This window comes from Scomber japonicus, chromosome 7 (genome assembly GCF_027409825.1).
Source record: "Scomber japonicus isolate fScoJap1 chromosome 7, fScoJap1.pri, whole genome shotgun sequence".
Taxonomy (NCBI): domain Eukaryota; kingdom Metazoa; phylum Chordata; class Actinopteri; order Scombriformes; family Scombridae; genus Scomber; species Scomber japonicus.
Genome location: NC_070584.1, coordinates 13762309 through 13790072, shown reverse-complemented (window position 1 = coordinate 13790072; position 27764 = coordinate 13762309). Strand labels below are relative to the sequence as shown.

The 27764-nt window shown below is 40.5% G+C and overlaps 2 protein-coding genes across 2 annotated transcripts in view; both read left to right on the top strand.

The window, feature by feature from the left end:
- The first annotated feature begins 212 nt into the window (after nucleotides 1-212).
- Nucleotides 213-5601, top strand: sec22bb (SEC22 homolog B, vesicle trafficking protein b). Its single transcript, XM_053322405.1, has 5 exons — nucleotides 213-415; nucleotides 2424-2533; nucleotides 2757-2917; nucleotides 4093-4239; nucleotides 4450-5601. Exons 1-5 carry the CDS (start codon nucleotides 341-343, stop codon nucleotides 4602-4604), a joined length of 648 nt encoding a protein of 215 aa, XP_053178380.1. The 5' UTR covers nucleotides 213-340; the 3' UTR covers nucleotides 4605-5601.
- Nucleotides 5602-15235: 9634 nt separating this feature from the next.
- notch2 (notch receptor 2) overlaps nucleotides 15236-27764 on the top strand; it is a 46065-nt gene continuing 33536 nt past the window's right edge. Inside the window, 2 exon segments of the mRNA XM_053322812.1 lie at nucleotides 15236-15434; nucleotides 26769-26850. Of these exon segments, the coding sequence (XP_053178787.1) occupies nucleotides 15362-15434; nucleotides 26769-26850 (155 nt within the window). The 5' untranslated portion in view covers nucleotides 15236-15361.

Genomic DNA, 27764 nt, shown 5'->3' with positions numbered 1-27764 from the left:
AAATATCCTTATTTATTTAACCTAATCGACAAATAATAAATATATGAATTGCATTTATTAATTTCATTTCAAATAGTAATTTAGTAGTGATAAAAGATTCTTATTTTTATTTTCTTAAAATGAAACTTTACTTGTTTCCCTTTGGTTCCGCATGATGGGTGAACGGAAGGATTAAACTGTAGCACACAAAGCTGTAGAGTTTCCGGCCAGCTCAGCGCGTCAGTCCCGTCAGTCCCGTCAGTCTTGTGGTGTTGTCACTTTACAGCCTCTCAAACGCTGGTCCCAGTTACCTGCGGGGTTACATTTACTGGTGCAGAGCTGAGAGCGGACCGGCGCGGACATGGTGCTGCTGACGATGATCGCTCGGCTGGCGGACGGGCTGCCTCTGGCTGCGTCGATGCAGGAGGACGAGCAGGTTACAAATTCAGCCTTTTTTTTTATGCCTGTCTGGCCCCTAATGCTGTCTGTCTGATTTCCACATCACAGTAAATGTCTCTTAATTACACAAATGCTGTTGTGACATGTTTATTAGCTGAGCAGCGGTGACTCCTCAACTCTCAGGATGTTTATCCTCCACCCAGATGTGGAGGACACGCACACAAAGTATAACGTTACTGCTCATTACGTGAGACCTGCTGATAATACAGGACCTGGAAGTGGAGCTCCACCTGTAGTAGGCCTGAGTCAGCCGTTTATTTACTTAAAGCAACCAACTCATTCCTGAAGACTTAAAAAACAGGTGTTGCAGCCACCCTGATCAAATAGGCCCTATGTATAATCCTATGAACGATACACTTCAGCTTCATCATTTAGTAGTTAATTTACTGCTACCTGCCAATAAACTAAACACAGACCAATTTAGGTATTCCTTAATCACTCGTGTATTTGATTTGATTGATATTAATTCTAACCCTAGAGGACCATCCATACCAGTGTTATCAGTTTAAGCACCAGCTTGACCTACCAGAGTGAAAATCAAGTCTGAATAGTGTCATTTTTATAGATAGATATTATTGTTACATGGTAATGCAATATAAGGGTAGAGTCATTTGAAAAGACTGCACCTCGCCACAATAACACAACTATGACTCGAGTAAAAGCAGACTTGATCTCCACCATGATGCATTACATAACTCAACTTCAACACAAGGCAATGTGACTATGGGGGGTGCCTGTAAGCATAGTGTGAAAAATAACATTATAAAATAATAAATCAATGATCTGTTATAAATAGTAAATAATGGTGTGGTGATTTAAGCAGTAGGTTATGCTTAAAATAATTGTAAATGCTTGATTGAAAGCATCGTTTTTAACATTTCCTTTTGTAGATCACTTGAAGGTGATAGCCCAACCTATATCAGTGGGTTTTAACAACTATTGGCATGTATATTGCCTGATAAGAAAATAGAAACTTCAGAGCATAAATACCAAAGATGTCATTGAGCTGATTGAGAAAGTGTCTGCATTATATAATTTGTCCACCAGAGAGCGCTGACTGATCAGATCAGTTCAGATCCTGCCCACAATTCTTTAAAACATGTGGGATCCCTGTCTAAACAAAAATGTTTGTTATGTATACTGATATACATCAGCTGATATTCTTTAAATTGTTATTTTAATATTCAAATATAGGTGCATCCTAGTGGTGAAGGTGCATAATGAAAATTGTAGTGTCCCTAAATCAATTGTATAGAGGTTGAATCAGGTTGAATAGAACTGGTCAGACATGGCCTGACACACAAAAACAAGCATAGCATGTGAAAAATGTTCAAACAGAAGTGACATGATGAGTTGTTGTATTATGTTTGAGCATGACTTTACAGGAGTCTAACACTTTTTCCTCACTCTCTTGTGTTTGCTTTCAAAAAGGGAAGTGAAAAGGTTTGTTGTGTCTCTGCTCTGTGCTTCAACATCGTATGTGTGCCTGTGATGCTACAGTGTTGCTTTAAAGGACCATTTTTAAATCACTAGATCATTAGAGAGATAAGATTAAATACCATTCAGCAGTTAAATGCTGACCATAATGAATATATCATGGTAAAAAAAAAAAAAAAAAGTGCACTGTCACGACTAACGTTGCCTCAGGTCTCAGATGTAGCATCACACTGCTGAGTCTGTCTGTAGTCTTTTATGCCAAGCATTTATTTTCATCACACTTTACAGGGCAAGAAATGAACACCAAGTCACACAGTGTGAAATGTGGATCGTAGGTGGTTTCTATTACTGTCTAACACCTAAGCAGGTCACAATACTTACAGTAAAGTTAGTCATTTTTGTCTCTTCTGTTGCCTGTGAACTTTATACATAATGTGAGAGAACAGTGCATACAAAAGCCAATTTCTTGCCCTGATTAAACACTATAATGTCTGCGTGAGATGTGGCTGCAGCGTTTGGTAACCTGTGCTGGTCTGCTGTCTGTTTAGTTGGGTCGGGACCTGCAGCAGTATCAGAGTCAAGCAAAGCAGCTCTTCCGGAAACTCAATGACCAAAGTCCCACACGTTGCACATTAGAGGCGGGGTCCATGGCTTTTCAGTGAGTATGAAGGATTACCCAAAGAACTTAATATTCTGATATTAAATACACAGTAGCATTATGCATTAATGTCTGTCTCAGTTTAATGATTTCAGTGATGGCTTATTGACAGTTTTAATGTAATTATACAACCATTAAAATAAAATCACTTGCCCTCTACCCACAAACTGCCCATACACACTTTGAGTTTTGAATCTTATCCCTCTCCTGGTTCTCTTTGCAGCTATGTTATAGAGAAAGGAGTGTGCTACCTTGTGCTGTGTGAAGCCAGCTTCCCCAAAAAGCTGGCCTTTGCTTACCTTGAAGACCTGCAGGCAGAGTTTCATGAGCAGCACGGAAAGAGAGTGCCCACAGTATCCAGACCTTACTCCTTCATCGAATTTGGTAAGAAAAAAATATGCAAGTGAAGAGGGTGAGTGAAAAGTTGACATTAAATACATGCAATGAGAGTTTTAAGCATGTAGTTCTTCAGTCACACTACTGATGTCAAAACAGTCAGAAGCCTCTTTCACACATAGTTCCTGGTAAATTACTGAGATAACCTTTCAGGCACCGTGTGTGACTCACTACTCACACATGCAGCTACATTCAGGATGATTTCCATCTTGCTATTTTTCACACTTGCCATTGTAAATACCAGAATAGATGGGGCAAAGGACAGTCCAGCAGATGGTGGTCGTGCAAAACTTATGGATGCCAACCACTCTGCATAGGCTGAGAGGAACCCACTTATTTCTGAATTTGTCCAGTTTCATGCCATTCTTGGGGAAAAAGGGAGCTTGTTTTCAGGCAAATGAACTTCCATTTTTTGTTAATAATCAAATCACCTGTAAAAGCATTGGCAGGCAACAGTAAACAAGTGGCAGATTCAAATACATCATCAGCGGAGTCTTGTGATTTGTTCGCTCGTTCCATGTGAAAGTGTCTTTCATCAGACGGACATAAACCCTTTACATGATATTACTGCTTTCATTCATAACACAGCTGTATTGGCATGTGCCGTGAATTGTTACTAGGTTTCGAGGTCGGAAACTGGCAGTACAGATTTCCCTGAGTATCAATCCTTGTTCCTAGTCACACATGACCACATGCAGAAAAGTTTCATGAACATTTCAGGGACAGACTGTTGTAATGTTATATTACCATGAATAGCTATGGGGAAAAACCATGGCCCTGTCTCTGCAGTGGGTATGTTTATACTCATACTAATAGCCGTTATCTTACTTTTTTGCAATCATTATGTAAATAAGCAGTCCATCACTTTCTCCAGTAATTTACTTAGCGTCAAGCAATTTACATTTGTTTGTGTCTGTCATCTTGGAGGGGGAAAAAATGAATCCCAGATCTTGCAATATGGATCCTCTTGCAAAAATGAATAGGGCTGCAGCACATTTAATAGGTCATCACTCCTCAACTGTCATTTCAGTTATGTAGTAACCATCAGGGAAAGGATATTGTCAAACATGCAGACACAACAGTCTGGGTTAAATGTCATCTTCACTCCACTACTCTGGGAGGTTCTCTGTAACTGCTTTTACTATTCGTCTTTTCCTCACCAGACACCTACATTCAAAAAACCAAGAAATCGTACATTGACAGCCGAGCGAGGAGGAATCTGGGCAGCATCAACACAGAGCTCCAGGATGTACAGAGGATCATGGTGGCTAACATAGAGGAGGTCCTGCAGAGAGGAGAGGCTCTCTCTGGTAAGTCTCATGTTATCTCAGACCTCTCTTGAGGTCAAACTGAAGCAATACGCATTTCTACACTGACTGCTACAAGCACTGAACCCTCCTCAATTTCACACTTCCGATTTTTGATTTTATGCCTACATGTGTCTCTCCTTCTTCCCTTTTCCTTCTCCTCTTTCTTATTTTGTTTTGAACTCTCTTTCTTCGGGTTTCTCCTCCCTGCAGCGCTCGACTCCAAGGCCAGCAACTTGTCCAGCCTGTCTAAGAAGTACAGGAGCGATGCCAAGTATCTGAATACCCGCTCCACCTATGCCAAGCTGGCAGCCGGCGGTGTTTTTTTCATCATGCTCATTGTCTACGTGCGCTTCTGGTGGCTCTGAGAGGGAAAGAGAAGAAAAGGAAGGAGGAATTGAAGTGGAAAATGAGCTGCGACGTGTCCGCAGACAAACAGGATCCCTGACCTTAATAAGACTTTACAGACATACCACCGCCCATGTTGTTGCTTGATCTGAATATAAATTATGTCATAATACACAGTTTCATTATTAGCAATTACACAGTAGTGCGCTAGTTGTTACCCTGGAGATAGGAACAGGAAGTGTGTGTGTGTGTGTGCGTGTATGTGTGTGTGTATGAGAAGGTGTTCTGTGTGCAAGTGTGGAGGAAAATTGAAGAGAATACATTTCCTGTTTTGTGAGTTTCTGAACCTGTACTGTACTATAACATGACCGTTTGATTTAATCTTGTATAATGTCTAATGATACAGAAAAGAGAAAAAAAAATGGGAGGAAAAAACATTTAATTTATCACACATTTATTTTCAGCACGTCATATGGGTATTGGCTTTCATTAACATTATAATCATAAGAGTGATGGTATCATCTATCTATGATTGCAAATATTCTGGAGAACATCACATTAATCCTTTGTCTGTTGAATATCCTCAGAAATAATGTAGATAATTTAAGTAGACTGTTTATTGTTTGTTTGTTTTTGTTTTTATTTTTTAAGATACTGAATGGAAGCCTTTCACATGCTATTTTACCCGTGTCTGATTTGGCACGTCAGTGACCCTGAATAACCTGACTTCAACAGAGTGTATCCATGCTCCCTTTATGCCCTCTTGCACCGTGACTGTGTGGACATACACTTTTCTGTTGACAGGCATAAAGACGAACAAAAAAAGATTTGATGTCCGGTTGGGTCCATTTATTTTGTATAAAGTTTACACAAATGTAGACTCAATTTAAAAGTTGATTTGGGTTGAGAAGAAGAGTCGCAGGTGTTGGGGAAGCTGCTGTCTGCTCACAGCTGGAAAGAACACCTCTTTTTCTGTTCTGTCTGCTTATCTATGAATAAAAACATTTGCACAAAGCATACTTCCTGTCAGAGGACCTTGAGTTGAACTGATGATTATCAGGTGCTCTTCCATTGGAAATGCAAATCAAGTTGCGTGCCTTGTGAAGTCTGGCTGAAATTCTCAATGTTACTGAAGTCATATACTGTATGCAAGACTTCAGCTGCTTTATTTCAATACTCTGAGTGGGCTCATCTAAGACAGTAAGATGCCATTTCAACTCAGCAATTAGTCTTTGAATTGATTATGCTTTGTCAATCAAATAGTGTTAGGTTTCACCTTTTTCCTATTATCGTTTGAGTAATAGCCCCCATGCAAAACGCTTCTGTCTATGTACCAGGGGAAAAAACACAAAGTCACCCTCAAATTCTGAGCTAGAACCTCCATAACCCAGAGGACACTCCCAGTTAATGTATCATTGTATTATACTGATGAAGTTATTTTTTAAATAACTACAGAGGGCTTCTAGGGAAATTAGTTAGGAATATTTGCAGACTATTAAAGGTTTTTATGTGGATTTCCAGAAATCTCTGTGCTTCAACCTAATGCTACATCATCAGGGTTTGCCACTGAAAACACATTCTGATGGTACCACTCTTGACCAGCAGGTAGAGTGCTTCGCCTTCCGTTACACTGACACAGTTGAAAACTGAAATCCCCCTGACTTGCAACTTCTGCTGCTGACAGAGGCCTTCTGTTAGCTGAGCTCCAAATCATAGGTTCTTTTTAAAAGATGGGGAAAAATATAGGCTGCAGCTTCCGGGGGTATGAGAAAGAGTAAAAATACAGACTGCTGCAGATGCAAGTTTCTAGCACATTACAATAAAGGCAAAAAAAACCCAAAACTGGTATTGCAAGCTGACAAAGCAGCAGCTTGAATCCTCAACTTGAGGTAGAACAGGAAATGTCAGAGAGAAAATGAGAAGCAGCAGAGGGTAGCGTGCCAAAAACAAACCGCAGGGCACAAGCTAACCTTTTCACCTCTCGAAGGAAGCTGTTATTTGTGAGTTTGGCCTCAATCATATTTCTTTGTAATCTTGTTCAACTTAAACAGTTTTGATTACCTGAAAGATGCTTTTACTAAATCTTCCTTTTATCAAATATGTATTACTGTTTGTGTTTCTGTTATACTTGTGAGCCATTGTGTGTGACACTGTGCTTTTTTTCTTTTTGAACAGAACAGAACTGAACTCAATATTTATACTGCATTATTAGTAATAGTAATGGTTAAATTACTTCTAATCATTTTAATATAGAAAACAGTTTAGCTTTCTAGGACAAGCTGACCAATAAAACTGTGGTGTAAAAACATAAAACACTGGTGACTTTCCAGACACAGAAAAGTATAAAACGCTGGAATTTCCAAATGTTTTAATAGTATTGATATTTTAACTGCAGAGTATTAGTGATTTCACAACATTTCCCGCCTTCTGTTTTTCCACTGCACATGACTACAGTACATTTTCTTCCATGTGCAAGTCTTTCAAAGAGTCTTTCTTGCACAATCAGGGTTTGTATTTTGGTTAAGTCATACACATCTAGATTCTGCTGGGGGGGAGGGGGGGCGGCTAAGGAAGTGAATCCTATGGGTTGAAATCCATGTGTGTGTATGTGTGTGTGTAAATGTCACAGTGATTAAACAGAGGACAACGTACCCCACTCTATACTCCAGCAGCACTTTCTCTCCTTCTTCTGCAGGTTACCATAGCAGCAGTGAGTGTGTGACAGTCATGTGAAAACGAAGCTGATTGGATTAAAATACTTTGTGTGATCAGGGGTCAGGAATACGGCGCATGTACTAAACACACATGGCCAGATTTAAACACACAAATGCACACAATCCAAGATAGGTTGAAAGGTTGCTGTGTCTTCTATACATTTTGAGCTCTCGTGAACTAAACCTGTGGTGTGTACTACTGCCACTTCCTGTCAAATACACAGACACAACCACAACACTGTCCACCCACACTCTTCTCTTTTCTCCTGAGGCTTGTGCAATCTTAAAGAAACAGGACATTAAAAGAGCACAACCTTGACCTTCACCTTCATCCATGAAGATTCAGAGCCAGCCAGAGAGTTTCAGTCATGTTTGTGGCAGACTAGCATCATGTAAGCTTTTAACTTTTGTTGAGACAAGCATGCAGACAGCGTGCTCAGTTACAAATTCATTGATCCTTCCCTTTGTGCCCTATGTCCTCTGACCTTCACAGATATCATCGTATTAAATGAGAAGCCAGACAGTAGAGAAGCTGCATTGCAAACTCTCTGACAACTTCATCTACTTAGTGAACCTTAGTGACCTCGCCCTCTGACAGGATATGACAAAAATGAAGAAAAAAACCCCCACAATTTTACCCAATGCTTCATATACAATTACTGTACAGTTCAAAAGAAACATTACAGATTTACGAGAACAATATTTTATTTTTTATAAAAAAGAAAATGCTTTCCTAGACCCCCCGAATATTGCTTGCATATCCGGTGTTTTTGTCATTTACTGCTAAGTTTCCTACTGTACGTGTGAAGTGTGGTGGGGAGGTGCAGTATGAAGCAGACCACAAAAAACGATATTGTGTCCATCTCGTCTTCTGTGATGACTGATAAAAACTTATTTCATCCCAGCTTCCCACCTCATCCCAGCTGCTTCCCCGTCTCTTCCCGTTCATCCTCTTCTCTCAAACTTCCTTTCTGGTCCAATCAGAGCAAAGGGAAGCTGCAGAGACAGCAGCTGTATGGCAGAGGAGAGGGTCATAAAACGCAGAAGGCTGAAAGAGGAAGTAAAAGGGCCTAGTGAGTTATTACCCCCCAAACGTACACACCGAGCCCTGGGAACCGGGAACTTCTCACAGGGGGGGTCAGTGTGGAGTGCGGAGCAGGGCTGTTCCTCAGGCCTCGACCTGCGCTGCACGCTGTGTATTCTTTATCACCTCATCGCAGACCACTGATGACCCATCACACCTTGCCGTCATAATTCTGCATGAGTCTGTTTAAAAAAGAGCGGACCTTTACATCTGTAATAAAACTGATGTAATAAATTATCTTTTTCCCAGCAAAACATATTTACCCAACATCTCACCCTGATTGCTAGAATTGCCCTTTAGGTGTGTGAGAATAGCTATGCCATGAACAACAACAGGATATAGAGTGGGAACCAAAAAATCTAAGAAAGTGAGAAAGAGGAGGAACAAGAGATATTCACACACATAAATCTATGTCACTCTGGAGGAGATGCTTCACGCTATACCTGAGCAGAACACACCTATATCGTCTGCATTGTCTGCATTATTGTACGTAGTTAGTCCTAGAATAACAGTATAACGCACTACGCATTAAAAAACTAACCATAGATTTTTCTCTGTTGCTTCTTGGCCATTCACATTTGTCTCTCCATTCCTTTTAAATAGATAACATTGTTGGTTTATTAATAGTTTCATATCTGGCACACAAGCACACACACACACACACACACACACACACACACACACACAAAGCTGAGCTGTGCCTGTGAGAAAGTGAGGGCTGAAGTGTGAATTCCAGCCATGCCTGTCTTTTAGCAGCTTGTGAATTTATGATACAATTAACCCTGGAAGATACGCCGAGCACACTCACTTTACACTCTCACACAGCTTTCAGCGTGCATAGTAACGTTCACACCGAAAAATTACAAGAAGTTGTTCAACCCAGTTTTGGTACCGTGCAAAATCATCCCCAGATGATGTCAGATACCTAAAGTAGGAAAACTTTTGAAAGAAATTAAAACATTATAAATGAGTGAATGCACTATTGACTAGGGATAGTGTGTAATACCTTCCATTTTTGTCTGTAATGCAGCAAATGCACATATGCTATGTCTGTGTGGTAAACATCATGGACTGCAGCAGATTAGTTTGACCTAATGCACCCTCGGGCAGAGACCAAGGCATGATGGAAGAGGGTCTAAATGTGTCAGTATTTTTGTATGTTTATGTTTTGGTATTAGTGTGCATACGTGCGTGCTTATATGTGTCCCTGTATGTGTGTTAATGTATGGGAGAAAAACTCGGGTGTCCTTGGGTGGGAGTTGGCAAAACTGAATTTGCCTCTCATGAGAACTCAAATACAAATATCATCAGCAACAGAGTGTGTACATTTGTTATGGTGAATTACTTGCAGAGGTCACATGTTGATTTCAGGTCTTTTACTATTCCTCTTTTTATCTAAATCACTCACCATCCAAATATATCTTCACCCTTAATGCAAATTGCAACAGCAACTGTCAAGACCAAGGTGTTTTTCCACTGATGCAGAGTCATTTAAAGAAGTAATTGTTCTAATCATTCACAATGAGTCTGAAAATGTGACACCAACGGTTGTTCTTGTGAGTCAAGTCAAGACTAGTGTTAACATCCTTTCACTTTACTGCCATACTGTTGCTGCACATTGGCACGCGTATGTTTCATAATTTACACCTTTATTTCATTTACATCTCTCTATTTGCTTTCTGCAGCAGACAGTAAACCTTTATTAATCTCAGAAGTGCAGTTCTAGACGACAGAGGAATGTTTGCGCTTCTCACACAAATATGGGTTTTGCATGCATGAGTGCATGGTCGTGTGTGCATATATGCTATCAGAGTATGCACAATCTGTTTCCTGGTAATCGCCTCAGGTAGTGGAACTTAAAGGTATTACATAGTATAGTCTTAACTTGTGTTTCTAGCTTAGCGACTTGCTCCTCATGCACAAATTGAACCATCAAATCTAAACAGTCCTATGAACTCTCTGTTACAGTGGTAGGAGTAGTAGTAGTTAAGGATACCTTCATCAGTGATAATGTCAGTGAACAATGCAAATGTGCCAGTCAGGCTACATGTTGACCTTAAGTTGTTTGTAACTAAGGGAGTTGGAAAAGCATGGTGGTGTTTTGTATGTGTGTCTATGTGGGTGTGGGTGGAGAGTATAAACATGGCAGGATCCAGATGACAGTGCTGGGGCCGTTATTTTCCCACAGTGCAGTATAAATAGCCTGCTAGTGTGGGGTGACGGTGGGCAGGCAGGGGCGCTCAAGGGAGGATCCCATCCGCACACAGCACATTCCTGTCCACCTGGCCCTGCCAGGGCCATAGGTCACCTTACAGGATGTGTTCATAAACACAAACACACAAATACAAACACAAGCAATGCATACACACATCCCTCCTCGTCCTCCTCACACCTTTCCTTCATCACCTGTTGCCTCACCTCTCTGTCAGCTCCCCTTTTCTGCTCATCAGGGACCCCCTGGCTGGTTGAGGCCACTATCCACATCATGCTTGGTCACATCGGGCACTCATGCTCGCCAACTCTCCACCTTTGACCACTGTGGAACGCCATGACGCACACGTTCACTCACACACACACACTATCTCTGTATCTTGCACAAACATATATACAGAATCCTTGATTTCTCCAAGGAACCTGACCCATGCAGATTGCTACTTTATGCTCTAAGTCACAGGATATCAAGCTCTAATGAAATCTACTGGAGTTGGCATTATAGCTTTTTCCTGCATCATGTTGCCTGTTGCATGACGCTGTTGGCTCAGTAATGGTTTACAAAGTGATTCATCAGCTTCACAGCTCACAATTTATCAACTATTTACTGCCTTTGACGACAAGATATGCCTTTATCGATAGCTACTCTGCACTGCTTTTATTGTTATATATCACAATTTAAAAAAAAGAAACTTCCACAGGTATGTTTACTTTCTTTTGAAATGGTCCCATGACTGAACACATAAATGATTACACTGATTTAGTGCTGATCTGTGTGCCTTTTTTTTAACTATGCATGTGTTATCTGCTGTTATGTTGACATTTGGCTCATATAAACTGAGGTTCACACAGGAAAATGATTTACTGTGATTAAATACTTGGAAACACTTTTATCGGCTCTGCATCATGTAAATTAGACACCGTGTGGCTTCTACCCTTGATGACCCCGTTCTGGTGGCCAAACTTTCCATGTTGATGCTTATAGCAAGGAGATCTGAAACTTAACTGATCTGATATTTGCCAATGTCTTACTTATCATGGTCACAGCTGCAGAGCAGAACATCACCGTCAACTTGAGCTACTCTGATTTTATTTTTAAGAGACACATGTAAAGCTGTCTAGATGCTACTTCTTTTGCAGCAGTCAAAACAGGGCAGTCAGAAAGGAGGTGATAATCAAGCCTAAATATACCCCCTTTAGCTTCCTGTCCCCCAGATCTGCTTACACAGTAAAGACGACATTCGATAAACGATGCTTCCGCCACAACATGTGCAAGAGTCTTGGACGGGGGCACAGAGGGCATTAAAACTTAACACCCACAGCTTTCATGAGGCTCATGAATGCTCATCTCAGAAGGCCAGCACCAAATGCATACTACCCAACCCGTCTCTTAATGAAAACTGATCTGAGGGAAGCATACTTAAAAGATAACAGAGTTTTTTTGCTTGTGTTTTAGAGCAAAAAGTCAGTAAAGTGAAACCCCATAAAAGCCATCAGAACTACTTTGTTATTCAAAACTGTTTATGGAAGCAAATCAGCTGCCACAGCAGGGTAATGAAAAGTGAATCAGTCCCTGCCACTACTAATTATAGAAAGGCCTCATATACACACTTCAGACCGACTCTCCTGCTTGCCATCTTAGAACGTAAAGACTGAGAGACGTTCTTCTTAAATGACAGGTGCTGATTCGGTTTCCCATGGCTATCATGTCAGGGGGAAAGATGGCGTGTTTATGGTTAAGGGGAGTGTACATGTACATGTACACACGCACACACAGACACACGCATACCCTCGGCCTCTCTCTCTCTCTCTCTCTCTCTCTCTCTGTCTAGTGTAATCAGTCTCTTCTATCTGCCCCCTGAACACCATGTTCTGCAGTATAAATCTACTGGCTGACAGCTGGAGTCACCCTGACTGATGAGCTCCAAATCAGCGTGAAGAGCCCCAACGTTGATGAAAGCAGCTCTCTGACCAACATGGCAGAGGCGATGGCTCTGATCCAGTTATATTACTACCCTGTGGTGAACAAAACACTAACACAAATACAAAAAACTCACACTCATGCAGGGGATCCAAAACTAAAGTTCTTGTGACACCCAATGATTTCCATTTGTTTCTGGCAACCCTGACTGAAAATAAAATAGATTTGTAATGTAGTTTGTCAAAGTCTTCACTACTAACAAAAACTGTAATTATCTAATCTACTTTTTACTTGTTTCACCAGTCTGATAAAAGTGGAGTGTTTTTGTCATCTCAGTCAAGAGATTAGAAGCTGGGGTCACTGATGCATTTAATACAAATGTTGTTCAAAAGGATTTAAAGTCTCAGCAAGACTTTGTTTGTTAATGCTTTATTTTTTCTTCTTTGAAACTATGTCAGACTTCTGTAGCAGAAGATCTTTCATCAGCGCAAAGGCAAGGAGGAACTAATCAGTGTTTTCTGCTCACGAGGCAGATCCACACCCTTCCTCTCCCCATCTTTCCCAAACTATAGAAGTCCACATCTGGAGTGACATCATTAGGAAAACAGTGCTGCAGACAAACTGATCCTCTGAAGTGATTTATATCACATTACTACTGGCTTACATGACCAGTGGTTCAACCATGAAAAATGAGATTTATCAAAGTGTCTGAGAGGAGAAATCTGAATTGAATCCACCATCTAACAATCTGGTGACAACAAATTACAAAATAGAAATGCAGAAGTAAGGGATAGAACTGAGAAAGTAGTGCATCTGTGGCAGTGGATTTATATGTTTTGTTGAGAGATAAGACGAATAAGCAAACACAAGACATGGTTTATCAACAAAAACAGCGTCTGACCAAATGCCTGAACAGCGTTTGTTGTCCTGCCAGCACCTGACACCCAACCACGCATGGAGAGCCAGAGCTTGACATTGGCCACAGCAACAAAAGCATTGTCAGTACAGACCCCTGAGGAGATCAATTTGCTCCCCCGGGCCCAGGCCTTTCAGCAGGGTTGAATAGAGGACAGAGGGCCGGTCGCAGCGGCAGGAGGCTCGGCAATGTTTCTCTAACAGGGTGTAAAGACAAACAAATCACTGGGATGAGACATGGTCTTGTTATTGTGACGAGCCAGTGCTTTACACCTGGATCATTCTGGCTGATAAGGGATAATTAGTTTGGGATTACTAACAGTTTATGAAGCTAGTGTGAGTGTGTCTATCTGTAAGTGACAGAATAAAGGGCAATGCTGGGGGTTTCCTATTTTAGATGTAAGCACTAAAGTCAACCTTGATGTAATCAAACAAGATAATCTACTGTCAAGTATTTTTCTTCAAGTAAGACAGAAGAAAAAGTATTTGATCATGTAGGTTACAGATGCTAACCTGAGCATTAAGCCCAACTGTGTGATAACTAGGCCTACTGCAATTTACAATTACTGTCATAACTGTAATCTGATGATTAGTTTCTGCATTAATCATCTGATTTAAAAAAGAGTAAGAACAAAATAATGAAAAGCGTAATCTGCTTTCATCCAAAACTCAAATAAATTCAATTTAAAACTTTATTTTAAAAGAAAAACATTTCACAACATTCACACATTTTAGGAACTAGAACTGTTTGGTCAATTTTCTGCCAATGATAATATTTAAAAACAAAAAATAGATCATCGTTTGCCTTACTGGTAGGCCTAATGTTTTCCTATTGGGAAAGATTGAGAAGATCGCTTCTTCTCACACATTTCTTACGTTATTACTGATTCTTTTAAAAAAAATCAAATGAGATCCTCCCCACAAAACAGCCTTAATAACCTTTTGCACACTTACACCTTAGAAACTGTTGATCGATTTGACACTTGCAGGCGGCAGGATGAACACTGATTAAAGAGCTCACCTGGATTTACTCACCCGCCAATCTTTAGGCCTACTTTTATTTGCTTGCACACAGTACTAAAATGTTGTTGTATGGGTTTTTGACAAGAAAAAAAGCGTGAAAAGTGTTGATTAATTTTGCGTATCATATAGGTAGTTTTGGAGCTTTGTGGGAAATCTTTGCTTTTATCTACTACCACTCTTTCTAAACTCATCTGCACCAACATACCTGAACGCTGCAACTGTAACGACACAGAAACCTGGTGCTCAGTCTGGCATAAAAAGCCACGCTAACGCTGAAAGTTAGTGGAGTGTGGGTGTTAAAAGACATATCGGGAAAAAACGTGTAGTTCATGGGGAGGAGAAAAGAAAAAAACATCATTGAACGGGTTAATTTTGAGTCATCCAAGCTCCGAGAAGTAGAAAAATTAGAGAAAAAAATTCCTCCGCCGCGGCGACACAGAAAAAGTAAACTTCGAATGTGCTGTTTTTTTCCCCGTTGTGTCCTGGATACAATCAACGATATATGGGGTAGTACGAATTTTCTAAAGCGATTATAGACAATCAGAACTTAGATATAAGCACTTAAAAAGGTTTTGCCATCGTTTCAGCCCGACAATAGATCCCCTCTGACTTCAGCGGAAGGATACCTGTCTTGTGCCTCCCCGCAGTGACTTCAGTGAGTAGTGAGCGTAGAGAGGTGGGAGAGTTTTCAGCGCCGTGTGTGACTAGTAAAAGTGAAATGTATGTGTATTTTTAAGTTTTTAACCTAACGACAAAGAGCTCACACGTAAAATGTTTTAATTTGGCACAAGAAGTCGTTTTTCATCTTTCTAGTGCGTGAGGCATTTCCAGCGAGACTTTTTGAGAACTAACCGACCGGGAGACAGCTCAACTTTGGGCTGGCGACCTTATGTGGATTATACCAAAAATATGGAGCCGATACCCGGTTTATCCTCGGGCAAATCACTAGTCTTCGTCTTCTGCTTCATTCAGCTTTCTCTGGGTAAGTTTCTTTTTACAATGTTGACGCTGTTTTGTCTTTTATTCTCCCTAATACTTCATAACTTGTCATGATCACGTTTTGTTGCCTCCGCATCAGCCGACACGGGGCTCATAGCATCCCTACACACACTGCGTACACTTGTGTCTTGACTTGCCAGGTGATTTGACTTGAAAAAGTTACGTTTGAAAAAGGAGAAAACTTACCAAAAAGTAACTTTAGATAGAACTCTAACTTGTAGCCAACATTTAAAGCGTATTTTTAGTGATTTGGTGTATGTGTGGCTTTTGAATAGGCACAGGTAACGTCATGGCCTTTCACCCAAACATTAACGCTAACTTAGCTAACTTACAGTTACTTTGACTTATTGTAACATCCTGTTGGGGTTTAGTGCGTCACTACAAGGCTCACCTCTACTACTCGAGGAACGCTACTTTGCATTTTTCTGGCTGTGTTATCACTATTTTACTATTAATACTTAAACACTCATTAACCATATTCACACAGTTTAAAAGACTGTAGTTAATTACAAACCTCCACAAGGCCTCTGAAAGTGAAGCTAACGTCGCACTGTGTCTGATTCAGAGGGTTATGGTCTGATTGATTTGGATACTATCGTCTACAACTGCTCTGTCTGAACAGCACAGCTGCCCAGATGTGAAACAGCGAGAGCGAAAGAATTCAAAATGGACACTTAACCATGTCTAGACTGCCCTGCTGAATCAGGAGAGCTGACAGTGACGAAGAAGTGGATAAAAGGCGGATCATATGGCAAATATTCACCATTATAATCACAGTTAAATAGAGTTTCCGGGAAGAAGCTAACCTGTTTTTGGCAGTCAACAGTATATGATTACCCTACATACATCTCTGCATTTTGAGTGAATTGTCAGGCAAGGCACTCATTGTAAATGCCATAACAGGTAAAATAGGTGGAAGTGAATTTGGGAAATGGTGAATTTGTCACCTTCTAAGATAGAATCACTCTAATTAGACACCTCTACTGCCATCTGTGTAATAGGTAACAGTTTTAACACCCAGTGCACCTGTCTTTAATAAAATACTAATTAGTGTCCTCTGATTAGACTCTATTAGCAACTCTTAATGTATATGTTTAGGCTTTTTTTGGGTCAGATAACAATGAAGAATGAATTACTTTGAAGAAGTGAAAGGTTGTCTTATAAAGAAATTGCAAAAAGCTTAAAAATGTCTTTGGGCATTGTGGCTCACACTATCATAGGGCTTCTGTCAACAAGTTCTGGTGGACCAGCTTTGCAGCACATTAAACACAGATAATGCTGTCAATTTAGGTGTAACACAAATACACATCAATTTGCCTGTGAGAGGTCTTATTAAATGATAGTCTGTTTAAAAAAAAGAAGACGTCATAAACAGCATTCAGCTATTCCTTAAGGCTATTCCCAGGACTCTGTTTGTAGTATTGTTTACAAAGAGATTAGGCTTTAGCCATGACCAAATATGCTAAAATACATAAAAGTACATTGATAAAAACTTTTAACTGACATTTTACATTTAATAACATAAAACCTAAATGCAGTTTTTTTGGGGATCAGTTAAGTTTTATCTGCACTTACATTAAACACAGACTAGGTGGGTTTACCCTGAATCTCATCTCATCACATGGTTGTCATATTTGATTACCTAAAACTGAATACCTGAATTTTCAGGTATGGTTAGTCAGAGTATTGATGACTTTTGGACAAGATGCATATCTCAATAATCAGGCCTTAATTATTTTTATTAAAGGCCTGTGCAATAGGAGAACACTTTTAGTCTAATTAGCCATTACCTAAGGGTGAAATTGACTAAATTTCACATGCTCTTTCAGCCCAGAGTTGATACGCGCAGCTCTGCTGTTCTTTCTCATGTTTTTTTCATAGACTATAGGTGACTTGTGAACAGAAAAGTTACACAAAAGAAGAAAAGACAATGTAAAAGTGCTGCAGGCTGTGCAAGGAGAAGCACTGGAATGTTGTTGGTGTTTGACATTCCACCCTCACTCTCTTACCCTCCCTCTCTCTCTCTCTCTCTCTCTCTCTCTCTCTCTCTCTCTCTCTCTCTCTCTCTGTCGCTTTCCCTCCCTCTCTCTATCTTTCCCTCTCCCTCTCTCTATTTCCCTCACTCCCTCTCTATCCCAATCTTTCCCTCCCTCTGTCTCTCTCTCTCTTGCTGCCCCCCTCTCTCTTTCCCTCTCTCTATTTCCCTCACTCCCTGTCTATCCCAATCTTTCTCTTTCTCTCCTTCTCTCTCTCTCTCTCACTCTGGCACACACTCCCTGCCCACCATAATGGTCTTTTCCTTCCTGTCCCTATCCTCACCTTTCCTTTTCTCCTGCTAATGCTGAACCTTTATATTGTCGGGACACTGTGCTGTAGTCTACTTCGCCAAGCTGGTCACTGTAACAGTGGTTTTCTATATGTAAGGATGGCAGGGTACAAGGTGTTGCTTACCTTGATGACATGAAGGAGCTTTGAGGTCCACCCAAGCTGCAATAAGCTGCTGTTGCCTGCAGGCTAAATCTTACCAGCTCACTGTGGGTGTTTTTTGTTTTACTATTTCTTGTTTGTGATGTATAAAATCATTTTGCCAACAAAAAGGTGAAAAAACAGTCCCCAAAATGTTGCTGTGTAGACAGATTTATATCAAACAAGGAGTTGGGAGTTGGTTACTAAACGCTGTGACAAATATGGCGACACTTCCTATAGCTGCTTCATGATAAACACCTGACCTGCCAGACGTGAAGAGATTTATTTCAAAGCTGTTGGTTTGCATTAGCGGTATCTTAAAATGACAGTTACACTTCAGATATGGCAAATGAGAATAGATTAAAAAAAACAAGCTGTAATCTGCTGAACATAAATGTTCAAAAAAAAAAGAGCCTTCTGTCCCCTCATCTGCAAGATCACAACTAAACCAATTAATTTAGAGATCACAGCTCAGTTGGGGTTTGACCTCACCTCTACAGAGGACCGCAGTCTTGTAGACCACAATAATGACGCCCTGCTGTGAAGATGCAGTGGAAATGCATTTATAATCACAACATTGCATGCAGCAGTATGACTAAAGCATGTTATTCTTGATGTAGTGACCCCCCCGTGCTACATTAATCAGCAGAATTTATATTGTCTTATGTGGATGGCACTGTCTGTATTTCTGTCTGGTTGCAAAAGGTGGTTTGTGACACATTCCTAAACTACTTGTAAACAACATACCAGAAGGTTCACTGTCATTTGTCAACAAGTCTCTGTGGTTTGTTTAGCGTATTAAGCTGAATACATGGCTTATACTAGATGTAAAAAAAGAATGAATCACACTTAGTTAATTCATGATTTTGCGGCTTGTAAACATATTTCTGTGTTGATGCAGGAACACAGTTAATAGTACAGTCTGATTCTTGAGGAGGCGTGCCATCTTTATGGCACACGACATAGTGTTGCCCCCCTGGTGTGGGCATGTGGATGGTTGCATATATTTGCAGAGTGCAAACAGGAGACAGCTGACATGCGTGTGTGTATCTATTTGCGTGTGTGTATGTATCGCATTGTGGATACAAACTGACAAAGGCCGGCGATTGTGCCGCCCATGGTTTACTTGCATCTGACCCAAGCTGTTGCCTGGTGTGAAATGTGATTTATCTGCACCATGCTTCGCCCTGCGCTCTGAAGACAAAGATATTTATTGAGCTGCCCACAACACTACATTATTTAATGACCACTGGCTCTACCCACCGCCTTGTGGTTGTGTTATTAATGTGGCTTAAGACATCCTCCCTGTGACACCCTCCCAGCTTTCTCTTTGGTTTTGTTCTTTTCTCCCCTTGTCGGCAGTCTCAGTGAGATACACTTGCCTTTGCTACAGTGTGTTCATGTTATATTCAGTCTTCCTTCCCCGCCCTTTTGATTAGTAGTGTAGTTATGCGGCACGCAGACCGCCTCCGGCAAGGACGCATCTGCATGCACTGGACCACTAAATGCTCTGACTGGTGGGTGACGTGGTGGGTGAAGCACCGCGAATTGGACAGTGCTCTGTTTTGACTCGACTGTTTCCAAGCAGGAAAAAATGGTGGCCTGGTCAAAAACGTTCTGATATAACAGCTAAAATATGTTTCTGACAACATTTGAGGCGAGAAATGGGCAATGCAGTAACAGAGTCTTGATTCTGCTGGGTGCATTACACTGCTCGGACTCATTTGCATAAAGTTGACGTCCAGTTGTATTTTGTGCAAATACAGTGCCATAACTATCAGTCACCGTGAGTGCCTGATACATACACACAAACATGCACACTTGCAATGGTGTGTGTGTGTGCCTCTGTAGACGTGCTGGCTTAGAATAGATGTAAACTTAGACATAGCGTGATTAAGGTCTTGAATTTGAAATGCATAGCGCAAGGTGAAAGTCAGAGTTAAGGGCCTTTCTCCATTTTGCGTCACAGTGCTATTGCAGAGCCAGAGCAATGCCGGCTTAACCAGTGAGCTCGTTGTGACTTTGATCCTCACGCATTAAATAAAAGCCAGTCAAAATGTGAATGAAGCTCAGTGCCTTCACTGCAGGAACCGCATGCACTGTTACTATAGGAGGTGGTGTATGCGGCTGTGAAGGTCGAGGGGATTACAGAGCGTTGTGTCTGCACTGTTGAACAGGTTAGCAAATTAACAGGGAATTACTGTGGCCTGCATTCCTTGGCCCATACAGCCCTGTAATCCTGGAGACAAGCAGGCAGGGCGCATGGAGTAATGAACCAAGCAGGCCACATCAGGTACGAGAAGAAGGGAAACCACACAGAAAAGCAAAATAAATCCTTTGTAATAATAGGCCAGAGGATTGATTTTGTCCTGTGGTTGAGTTGTGGTTTGTAATCAATAATCAATCTGATTTGAGTGTGTGCATGTGGATGTGAATTAACTGGCATATATTTGTCTGTCCTGTCTCTTTTTTCACATTATTTCACTATTTGGGGGTAAAATAGAGAGAAGTATTTAACATCTGTTCAAAATAGGCGGAAATAATTTGGAGTGGTTAACCAACCATGCATCTTGATATGAGAATAAAAAAATCTCATATTGAGATATGTTCATTCAGATACTGGTATTTCAACTCGGATAACTAAATGAATACCAACAAGTAAAATGTTATCACAGTCTGTAGCATGACATCTGAAATAATTGAGAACAAACACTCTTGACTTTTATCACATGCGTCATAAAATCACAGCTTATTAACACTGAGATAATACTGTGATCATTATGAATCTTTTACATATTGGCCAAAGTCAGCCCCACACCACTTCTCAGTTTGAGTATTAAAGAGAGATTGACATATTTTAAATGTATATTCATGGGCACAGTCTGTTATGAGTTACAAGCTCATAATGAGCTCATAACGAGTTACGTTATGAACTAAAATTAGTTGAAGCTACAGTTAAAACAATGTAAAAGTGAAGTGAATGTAACTAAACAAGTCTGCACAATAGTCCAGATTATTATTATTATTTTATCATAACAATCGTTTTGAAAGAGCAAAAAAAAATTTTAAAAAGTTTGGACATGAATGAGCAAAGGAAAGTCCCCAAATCTGCAAGTCTGCTCTCACACTTTATGTCTGTCTTTTTCTCCCTCAAACACACACACACACACACACAAGCAAGCCAGCAGTGTGTCAGTCCTGCTCGATAAACACTCAGCTTTGGATGAAAAGCAGGGCATATGTCTCAGCTGGGAGGTCAGCAGGGTAATCAGTTTTTGTTCCGATCTTAATCTAATTTCATCAGTTGAAACTATGGTTACTTCATATGTGTTATGCTGTCATGCAGTTCTTTTGCATAAGTTCAGGAAAAGGTTTCAGTGATTTAATGTTGGGCTTCTGTACCTGGAGTGCAGCGCTTTATACAAAACAAATGACTAGAAATTGATTTAGCTTTACATTCCTGATACTGTCGCATTAAAAACATGCCTCAAACTGTCCAAACAGATCCAGAAAAGTGATCACACGCTTTTGGCACTCTTAGCATTTCCGTCACCACCCTCAAGCCAAACCTGACCTCGGACAATAAGACCTTAAGGCCCTGGCTCGGTTCGTCTGCTCAGTTCTTCTGCCGTCTGTGTGGGCCAGTAAAGCTTCCCTCAGGGTAATGGTGTTTAGTTTGAGCCTCATCTCCCTCCTTCCATGCTGAGCGAAGGGTATTTTATTGCAAGTTACCATGACGACTGTTTGGCCTGCTGGATATAGAGGCTTGTACAGCAATTCCAGGAAATGGGGTTACTTCCTCACTCAGCGCGAACAACTTCCTGCCCTCCGCTATATGGATGTGTGCCAGGGCTCAGGGACACCCATTCGTGTGCAGTCTTTGTCTGTAGTTTCGTAATTACTTCCCCATTGCAATCCTTAACTATTAGCTCAAAGCCCGTCCATCTCACTCGTATTTTCTGCCTCCTTCACCCCTCCTCTCCCTGCCTCGTTGACAGTCACTCTCCCTCATTGTTTTTTTCTCCTTGTGACATTGCTGGATCTCCCCGGGGACCTGCTGTGGTGTCTGACAAAGCAGCGGCGAGTGCTGAGGGAGGGACCGGCGTAACGCCAGCTGAACAAAAACTAACCAGACTCCCCCCTCATTTTGTTATCTAAACCATTAAGGGCTGTGATTTCTGTCTTCTCTTTAAAAATGACTTTTTTTCCACACTTAAGGCTCAGTTTTATCAGATTTGTACAGAAAAATATCTTGATTCCAAAAGTATTTAAAAGTAGTTGTGGTCCCTGCTGTAAGAAGAAACATTTCACTGCAGCTTACAAAAACCAAGACCCTCTTGTAACAGGGCCAGCTCAATAAATGCCTTCAGTAATAGAAAGCAAAAGGAAAATTTTAAAGACTTGCCCTGAGTTGCTGATTCTGCACAAGAGTCCCTCAGAATAACAATATCCTGTAACTGTATATTCTATAATAAAAGCAAATAGCTAACAGAGAGCTGCAAACTCAACTTAAAGATGACACTTTTTGTATTCTTTTCACCTGTTATAATATTCTAAATAAACACACAAGGACTGGAAGCTGCCAGATTTCTGCTGTGCACAATACCGGGTGGGTACGTTGAGGCAGTCTTCTTTACAGCTTCGGCTGGGTAATTAGGGTCATCCTTACTATGTTGATGACAATGACGAAGCTCGCCTTTTCTCAATACTCTGAACACACGGGAAACTAGAGAGTGACTCACCATGTCGAACCCTGCGGCTGGATGGGGTTATATCAGGTGAACATTGGCTGATTACTTAACTGACAAGTTTTATATTGTCCAAAACCCGTGACCATGATATTTGAATTAGAGTGCCAGGAATTATGTATTCATTATGTGTTTTGTTTTTTAATCAAACATCTCTTCTGGTCCACCAGTACCTTGTGGTGTATGGAGTAGGTTGACATGTAAAATCAGCGACTTTGTGGTTACATACACCTCAGACACCTGCACTATTTATATCCTTACTTTTAGGCGGTGGAGTGCAGGTGTGACATAAAATATTTTTCTACGGTAGAGTAACCCAAAGCGCAGGTACCATGACATCAACAAGTTTAGATCTTTTTTTTCTTTTAGTGACATCCTTGAGTGAAACATTTTTGGCTTTTTTAATCTAAATGTGTGTATAACAGGTGGATGGAAACCTTTTTGCTACTGGTTGGATGAACTCTCTGATTTTCCAGGCAGCAGCTCAGTGAATAGTTTTCTTTTTCCACATGTACACACTGAAACTCCTAGGCGATCCTTTTACTCCTCACTAGGCCAACAAAGGGCATCTAGACTATTTAAATCGACCACATTAGTTTTATCTTCCTTTTTATATTTACATAGCGTGTATTATTTTCTTTTAGTTTATCCATTATTTTTCATGTCAGCAACAATTTGTTTGTGTAATGTTTGTAAAATACAAATAAAGTTACTAAAGCCTCTTTCAAACATGTACTGCTTTATGCTAAAGGGAAACTTAGGTATCTTTCAACCTGGATCCTATTTCTTCATCTTTTTGTGTTTAAGTGTCTAATGGGAACAACAGTTTTTGAAATTGGTCCAATTGAGCGAGGGCGTTGCAGGTGGCAGCTGTGAAACATACTGCAATGTAATCTGATGGGCTAATAGCACTCTGTAAATGTACTAAAAGTGTGTTTTTTTTGCCACTGACAGCTTTTCCTCCCAGTCCCACCAGACTGCAGACACTGTAAATCTGTCTGCTCTGTGTCTGCTTTTGTTCACCACTTCAACTCCTCTCCCATTCCTCACCTTTAGACATAGAGACAAACAAACACAGACACTCAGCTGTAAAATGGGGTGGGAGTGAGTGAGATTACAAACGAGCACTTTTGATCATGAAGGGTCCAAAGAATAGTCATCATTTGGTCAGTTAAAATCTGTGTGTTTCTTCTCAGCTCACATCATCTGGTCATAGTTTCACTGTTGACTTTGTCGATCTTGTCTTATCAAGGCTCTCATTCCTGGGAACTTTCCCAAACATGGTTCATTGATACTGAAGTGTGAGAACACCCAGGTAGAGAGGATGCAGTGTGGCTGTGTGTGATATGACCCTGGATTAGTACACGCTGGTCACTCATTTGACCGTGTGTGAACGTTTTGTTTGTTGTTTTATTTTAGAGACCGGATTGTCAAAACCTTTTCCAAACTTTCAGTCAGGGAATTAGTGACCTCTGCAGCATGGGGTAATTGTTTTGTGTGTTTGTGTTTAAAATGGCGTAATAAGAGGCAGGCTGTCCCAAATCTGCTAAGATCATTGCGTCTGGCATTACGACAGCATGCATGGGAAGCTCGTCAAACCAGTCAGGGGATGAGTGCAGCTTTTTTCCGGTCTCTGCTCTCTTGCTTTAGTCTTTTACCCTTCCTGCAGTATGCATACGTCTTCTCAGCTCTCCCTCCCCACATCATTACTCTCTCTCTTTTTTTTTTCTTTTCTTGCTGATTTTGCAATCGTTTGTTGTCCTCTAGATGACTGGTATCCTGGCATACCCTGTGCTTTGTTGCCCAGATGCACTGTGCAATAATCACATTTTATGCCCTGCTTATGATCATTTAATCATTTAAAAGTAGATTAATCAGGACTTGGCATCAAATTTTTAACTAAATGTGATCAAAACCAAAAGTGAAAGCTCTGGTGTGTCACAGGTTTAACCACATATGTATGGATTGTTTGCTGTCTATAGTGCATCTGTTCATTATTGACTTGCAGCAAGTTTGCATACCGTCTGTCTGCTCAGAACAGAAATAGTCACAAAATAGCACAGTATTTTTTGTGGTCTCTTGTACTGCAGCAGTAGTCTGATATCAACTCAGACTATTAGAGTGGCTGTCTGTGCTAGTGTGCACATAGAGGCATGCATGTGTGTGCATGCGTGATGGGATTATGAATTTCACAGTGGTTTATGGATGGGTATCCCCATGTCTAATGGAATATGTCTGTCAGCCTGGTTTAAGCCACCAGACACTCTCTGACCAATCCAGTTTAGATACTGGTCCTTGAATGTACAGCACATGAAAATCAACTAACTACATGTGCAAAAATGGAAAATTATCTAAATCGGGTTAATAAAAATGTCCTCAAAGACTCGTCAACTTGGGTGACTGTGATTAATGTAGGCGCAGGAAATAACACCACTGCTGAGCACACTTCCTGTAATGCAATGACTGTTTTTTTTTTTTAAGACATTGTTGGCGTTTCTTTGAAATCAGCTGACCTAGCCTCAGTGTTGTAAAAGGAGCTTTGTACAGAGTGAGGATTCATCACATAACCACTTAAACATGTGAGACTATGAATGAAACAAAATGTTAATATAGCAGTATTTGTACAACCAGCACTGATGATCTGTAGCAGTTTTGCCCAATTAATCACACATACTGAACAATGGCTCTCTTCATCTGGTTACCATATCACATTGATAAATAAAGACTGAGAACACCACACTTCTGTTTGGGATGTTGGGCCGGCATGGTGTGCGTGAAGACCACTTGAGCCATGTTTCTCTGGTGGCTTGAAGGACACACAATGGCTGATGTGTCTGGATATGAGTGTCTCACTTGCAGGGAGATAGTCGGGCTTTGTTGACTTCGTCAAGGCTAATTTCTGTCTGCGTGCCCATCCGGCCGCCCTGTGACCACTGGCTGGTTTCATGCTGGCTCTGCATAGTTGGCTAGATAGGTGACGAGCCCTCTCTATTATCTCTTTGTAAGAATGAGGGGAAACTTGGGCTGTGTGGAGGGTTTCCCTCTTAAGTGTGTGCCGGGGGGCGTGGGGCCTCACCACCTCTGCTCACCAATTTTCAGGGGGAAACCCTGAGTGAGTTTTGAGCAGTGGCAACTTTCAGCAGCAATGAAACACACAAGCAAGACTAAAGCTCACCAGCTTGTGAGAAACAACCTTGTCATTTAAATAGGTTAATCTTTGGATATTCATAAGAATAGTATGTTTATTTTTTGGCACATGATGCAGCAGGTCATTATCGTCATCATAGTATCTGTATTTCTGTGTCTAGTAAGTCAAGAACAAGACATGATGGATATCCAGGGTTTCCCACAGCACTTTACAGCTTAGACGGCTGCCTAAGCAACACAGGCCCGCCGCCTTAACTAACTTCTTCAAAAAATAAATAAATAAATTTTTTGACAAGAAGGTGAAAATTCTGCTTTATGTTCATTATTGTGTGATCGTGGTGTATTAGGGTGCATTATATTGAATGGTGTTCTTAATATTTTGTGCACAAAATATTAAGAACACCATTCAATATAATGCACCCAAGTACACTACCACCACTGAAAATGGTGAAAATGTAAAAACTAAACAAATATATATACTAAATAACTAATTACTATATAATATAGTTCAGAGAATATCTTAAATTGAAGGAAAGTGACAAAATACAATCTGTCGTAAGGATAGGACAAGGTACGACCTACAGTCCACCCCAACAAAGTAAACCCCTCCTGGTCTCACTGCTCCCCACCACCTTAACTAACACATTTTCTGCGGGAAACCCTGAAACCGCATCCTTTTTAAACCGGGTTCACCTATAGAGTAGGTAACTGGCTTCGATTGAGCTGCAAACATTTGTTTAATATACAAATCCAGGCTATTTTTTGTTTTTTACAAGGATATGAATGTTCCTGAAACTTGTATAACTCCTTCCTGTTTTAAGCTACGTAGATCATTATACTCTCAGGTGCTACAACAAAATTATCACATTTAAGATATTGCCAGAATATCTAAACATTAATCAGATGAGTTGCTTCTCTGTTCGTCCACTTTCTAACTCATCTGTTTTCTCTTGCAGCTCTGCAGTGTGTGGACAATAAGGCGCCTTGTGTTAACAATGCTACGTGTCTGACCTTCAGCAATGGCACTGGATACTGCAGGTAATGTTGACTGACCGGGTCTGTGACCAAAAACTGTGAACACAGCAATAGAAACACCTCCATAAGGGGATTGTTGGATGTGAAAGCCAGTACAGAAATAGGGTTTTTAGATCAACCCTAGTCAGTCCACGAGACCATGAGGTTTTGCTCAGGCACGAAAGGGGGAATAAAAGACTGCTCTGTCTGACAAAGTACACCAGTACTGGGAACAATACCAATACACACATTTCCACCTCCAAGATGTTATTTAGGACATTTTGGGGGTTTTGTTACTTATTCTCTTGTTGCTATAGAATTGATAGCTCTAAGTGTTGCCAACATATTTTATTGCCCACTGATTTTTTTTTTTTTTATTGCCAGGGGATTTCAAGTAGGCATGGGCCGGTATGAGATTCTGACGGTATGATAACCTTAGGCAAAAATATCACGGTTTCACGGTTTCACGGTATTGACTACATCTCTAAAATGTGATATTTTAAAATGTCTGTATTTAAAAAAAGAAAAAACTTTTCCATTGAACAATCTTTTATTTTTAAATATAGAGAACAAACATAGAGAGCATGATAGAACATTAGTAAATTATATTATTGTATTTAAAATAAATAATAAAAATAACTGAATTCTTTCTAAATAAAAATAAATTATGAAAAAAAAACAAACACAAAATGCAAATAAATGCAATCCCTTAACATGTGGGTCAAGATCAGAACAAGAAAACACTTCTAAGATAAAAAATAAATAAATAAATGGAGGCAGGAACTAAAAACTGTATATGAACATTTTTGGGAGACTTGCTCACTTAGCCTACTATACATTTCACTCAGTCCAAGTTATGATGCAGGAATGTGAGCATGTTCACTTTCTCTGGATTTAGCTTGGAGCGGTGAGGTGAGAGGATGTGCCCACTAGAACTG

Coding starts and splice junctions, on each gene's coding strand:
- sec22bb (XM_053322405.1), top strand. CDS start 341: ATGGTGCTGCTGACGATGATCGCTCGGCTGGCGGACGGGCTGCCTCTG. Junction 416..2,423: donor CGATGCAGGAGGACGAGCAG/GTTACAAATTCA, acceptor CTGTCTGTTTAG/TTGGGTCGGGACCTGCAGCA. Junction 2,534..2,756: donor GCGGGGTCCATGGCTTTTCA/GTGAGTATGAAG, acceptor TTCTCTTTGCAG/CTATGTTATAGAGAAAGGAG.